Here is a 4,095-nt window from a genome sequence, read left to right as displayed (position 1 = left end):
ACGGCCGCGGGGCCCCGCGCACCTTCCGCGGGGGCGGGCGGGGCGCGCCGCGGCTCCGCCTGGGGCGGAATTCACCCTCGTCCTCCCCGCGCTGGGAGAGACAGCGGCGTTGTGCAGCAGGGCTCGGGTGATCACCAGTATGGCAATGACTTAAAAAAAATTGTTTTGCCCGAGATTGAAACAGGGCAAGAAATATTGATGAAAACTACGTGCAAAAGATGCTAAAAAGACAGGAAGTACCCCAGACAGAAGCAGCTTGTTGTACCGAGCCACTGTGGAGTTAACCTGTCAGCGTGGAAGGGCCTAGAGCAAGCACTGCGCTAAGGCTTCAGAGGACAACCTCCCCTCCGGAGAGAAGAATCCCAGCTATGACTGTCAGGGTCTAAACGACAGGATCTAACCTCTTCCTCATGTCTCCACATCTCCAGGTGTTCTGACATGTACACAGAGATCGAGTGCTTCACGTTCTTCACACACAAATATGTTTTCACATTCCGTCGGCACGCACTGGTCACACAACAAAGAACCTCTAAATAAATACCATTTTAAAAGCTGAGATTTTGCATGGCTTACCTGGGGCCAGAAGAAAAGTCATCATCAGGGTCCGAAAAAAACTGCATGTAATTTATGTTGCTTGAGTAAGACGTCCTGTAGTAAGAGAATTCATCTCAAAAATGGAATTTATGACTTATTCAAGTACCTAAATTCCAAATGTCTATGAAAGGTAATGTACAGTAAGAAGAGAGATTAATTTTGTCATCCTCAAAAGAATAATTAAATAGGGTAAAAGGATTTGAAAATGCTCAAGAAAACACACTAGTTCATGCATTGATTTGTCCACCTCATTCATTGTTCCCATTTTACAGGTAAATTACACTAACACAGATCCCTGACAGAGCCAGATATAGAGCTTAAAGGTCCCTTTAACCATTAAACTGTGTAATTTTGTCATTTGATGACAGAATTATAATCTGCTGTATACATTGTTTGCCTCATACCTTCCATCAAGCAGATTACACTGAAATTGTTGTTCTTCACCAAATTTTAAGAACACATCTGAGCAACAGTATTGAAGCATGCAATCTCCACAGCAGAAGTCAGGACAGGATTTTGCAGGTTGTGCCTTGCCATGACGATCAATATATGCCTGACAGTCCTCACCCAAGACTGAAAAAAAGGCAAAATCCAATAATTGGTTACTAAAGAAATAAGCATATAAAGTCTCTTTCTCACACTGATCAGCTCACCTAGGTTATCGTTAAAATATGTTTCAAGTATTTTGGCTGTGCCTTACAAATCAATTATTTCTTTTAGAGTAATGAAAGGCAAAAACTATCTCATCTTTGTTAAGCAGCTCTTCCCAGCTGTTCACATATACATGAAAGACTAAGCTGCATGCAAATATACTTAAAAGATGCCCTGTCTGGTGATACTCTCTTCACTACATCTGCTAGTAGCTACCAAATTACTTTTATAGACTCAAAAAGAAACATGACTGCCCGGTTATGTTAAAAATCACACAGAAGCCCTAAAAACAGTTAGAAAAACCCATTAAATTTCTCCTAGATATTTGACTTGATGCAAAAGATGCAACACAACAGCATTCACTGTAGATTTGGATTTCCATGTGACTGGGTTGTTTCTACCTGTTGGTTTGTTAACTTCATGGAATATCCTGAATCTGATAATCCATGGCATAAAACAGAGATATGTCACAAACCAGAGATTCGTAGGACTAAAATCAGTTGAGTGGCATCTTCCCATTGCAAGCGTCAACCAGTGCAGCTACAATGGTAAGGAAATGGAAATGTTCATGTACTAGCATGGATTGCTTAGGGGACATCCTGGGTTTTTCAGCATTGCATTGGGCTGATACATTCCTTAACACCCTGGCTGTTTTCTCCCTCTCTTTGCCCTCTCAAGCCTGAATGACTGCAATGTGAGAACGGTGCATTAAAAGCTTCCAACCATCACATAAAAATACTTCTCAAAGCTTAAGCAAAAAGCATTTCTCAAGAAGAATCTTTGGCAAGACTATTATTACATTTTTCAGTGATAAATGCTGCAGTCAGCTGGTTTCTACTCCTCAGTTTCCTTCTTATCACATGATCACCTTAACAAGATATACCCGGATATATTGCTCCTAAACCACACTCCACCCAACAAGCTCAAATTACTTCAAGTATAGCTGTTCAGAGAAAGCAAACAAGAAGAGGCAAAGACAACAAATCATGTTCTTTCAGAAGAAAAGTAAGGGGTATTTCCTAGAGTATTTAAACTGATTTTGCCATTTGAAAACTCAGTCTTGACTTTCTGGCACCAAGATATACCCGAATATTTCCACCAACATTAAAAAGAAAAACCAAATGTGCTTATGAGTTAGATGTTCATTAAACACAAACAAAAAGAATCTTCTACCATACCAATACCACAGTACTTCTACTAATGTGTTAATACATGCTTGTGTCTGGTTCACCAAAGTTCTCCTCTGCAGACACACGTCACCTCTCTCCTTCCTGTATCACCAGTGAGGAAATAATAGGTAGCTAAACTGATTCAAAAATATCTTGTGAAATTACAAACAAAACCAGGCAACCAACAAAATCACTCCCTCCATCTTGCAATAGTGCTACTGCAGCACAATAAAATAACAGAAACCAAAGGTCTAGGGTAGTTCTCAGGAGGCTAAACTGAGCCAACGACATCCAAGCACACCAAAAAAGAATGTGGCTCATCTACTTTGTTCCTCTCTTCTTCCATCAGCTGTGGTACCCACAAGACTCTTCCAGAGCTCATTGAATTCACCAGCTGATCAGCAGATCAACTAGGGGTTTGTGGGACTTTTTTTCCCCATTTAGTTTTCTGCCAGGTTAATGATCCAAATTACCTCAGAAGAGGTCCAGTGTACACCTAACCCACACAACACATGGGCAAAGGCTCAGAGAGGCAGAAATTACTTCCTCTTTTGGTATTCCTACTACCGAGGGGTTTATCCTATCCTGCAAACAGTAGCCTGATGATTTCACACAAGCAGTACTGTAAAAACCCTTTAACAAACTGATCGAGTTTCATCTCAAGAGCAGAGATGCTAAACTATTCCCACTGAAAGTCCCCAACCATTCCAAGCAGAAAACTTCCAACCCCATTTATTCAAGGCCAGCTTGCATACAGTTACTGCTTTAGCTCCGTCACTGTAAGCCAGCTTAAAGATTCCTTTTCCTAGTGCTCACCCTTCAAAGTACTTACACATAAAACTGACCATTTCAGGCGCACTTTAGCTCAGCCCCCAAAGTGCGATCCTTTACTACCCTGAACAAGTTAAATGGCCTCTTGCATATCCGCTAAATATCGCACTCATTTTTCCTGCACATTTGTGCAAGATTTCATCCATCAGATGGATGATGCCACTGATGCAATACAGTAACAAGAGAGCTTCTCCTTACTGCGACTTCACCTGGTAATATCCTATGATTACATTTTCTTTTTCTCAACACATGACAAAGTTGGGAAAGACTAGATGCTCCATCCTTTAAGCACAGTAACAACACAGCTACAAAGAGAGCTGCTGAAAAAAAACAGTTATCAATGTTAGCACCTGACTGCTCTGTATGAACTCAATTATCAAATCAGTTTATATAAGCAGTGCTGTTTATACAGTATGATCACTTAACACCCAAGTATTTATCTTATCTTGCCATAAAAGGCTAAAATTTACTGTGCCAGGGGTGAAAAGGGGAAGGTTTTCAACGGGATGCATCAAGAGCGCCTGGCAGCCACTTTGTGGTGTTCTCCCCCGAGAGCCTTCCCTCGGGTGTACCACAGCCCTCCTTAGGTGGGTCCACGGTCAGGATTAGGGCAGTAACTGCTGCGTCTGGCAGCGCACACCGGCATCACCCAACACCGACCTCCCGCTCGGGGTGACTCCTCTCGGTGAGCCCCACTGCACCGGAGCCGCGGTGGGCTGAGGGGCGCTGCCCCAGGCCAGGGGATTCCCCGGGCCGGGGGCTTCGGCGGGGGCCGCAGCGCCGGTGACGGAGGCGGGCGGCAGGAGTCCCCAAGCCCGGCCAGCCCTCCATGAGGGCCGGACGCCCCCAC

At 43.5% G+C, this 4,095-nt stretch overlaps 1 protein-coding gene across 1 annotated transcript in view; it reads right to left on the bottom strand.

The window, feature by feature from the left end:
* The window catches only part of SHISA5 (shisa family member 5), an 18,605-nt gene extending 17,443 nt beyond the window's left edge, over nt 1-1,162 (bottom strand). Inside the window, exons 1-2 of the mRNA XM_026857363.1 lie at nt 999-1,162; nt 574-648 (exon numbers count right to left, since the gene is read on the bottom strand). Of these exons, the coding sequence (XP_026713164.1) occupies nt 574-648; nt 999-1,078 (155 nt within the window). The 5' untranslated portion in view covers nt 1,079-1,162. The remainder of the gene's footprint in view (nt 1-573; nt 649-998) is intronic.
* Between the last annotated feature and the right edge of the window lie 2,933 nt (nt 1,163-4,095).

The sequence above is a fragment of the Athene cunicularia genome (assembly GCF_003259725.1).
Source record: "Athene cunicularia isolate RWA chromosome 12 unlocalized genomic scaffold, athCun1 chr12_part1, whole genome shotgun sequence".
Classification (NCBI taxonomy): domain Eukaryota; kingdom Metazoa; phylum Chordata; class Aves; order Strigiformes; family Strigidae; genus Athene; species Athene cunicularia.
Note: the sequence above shows the minus strand (reverse complement) of the source record. Positions and strands in the feature narration are given on the sequence as shown.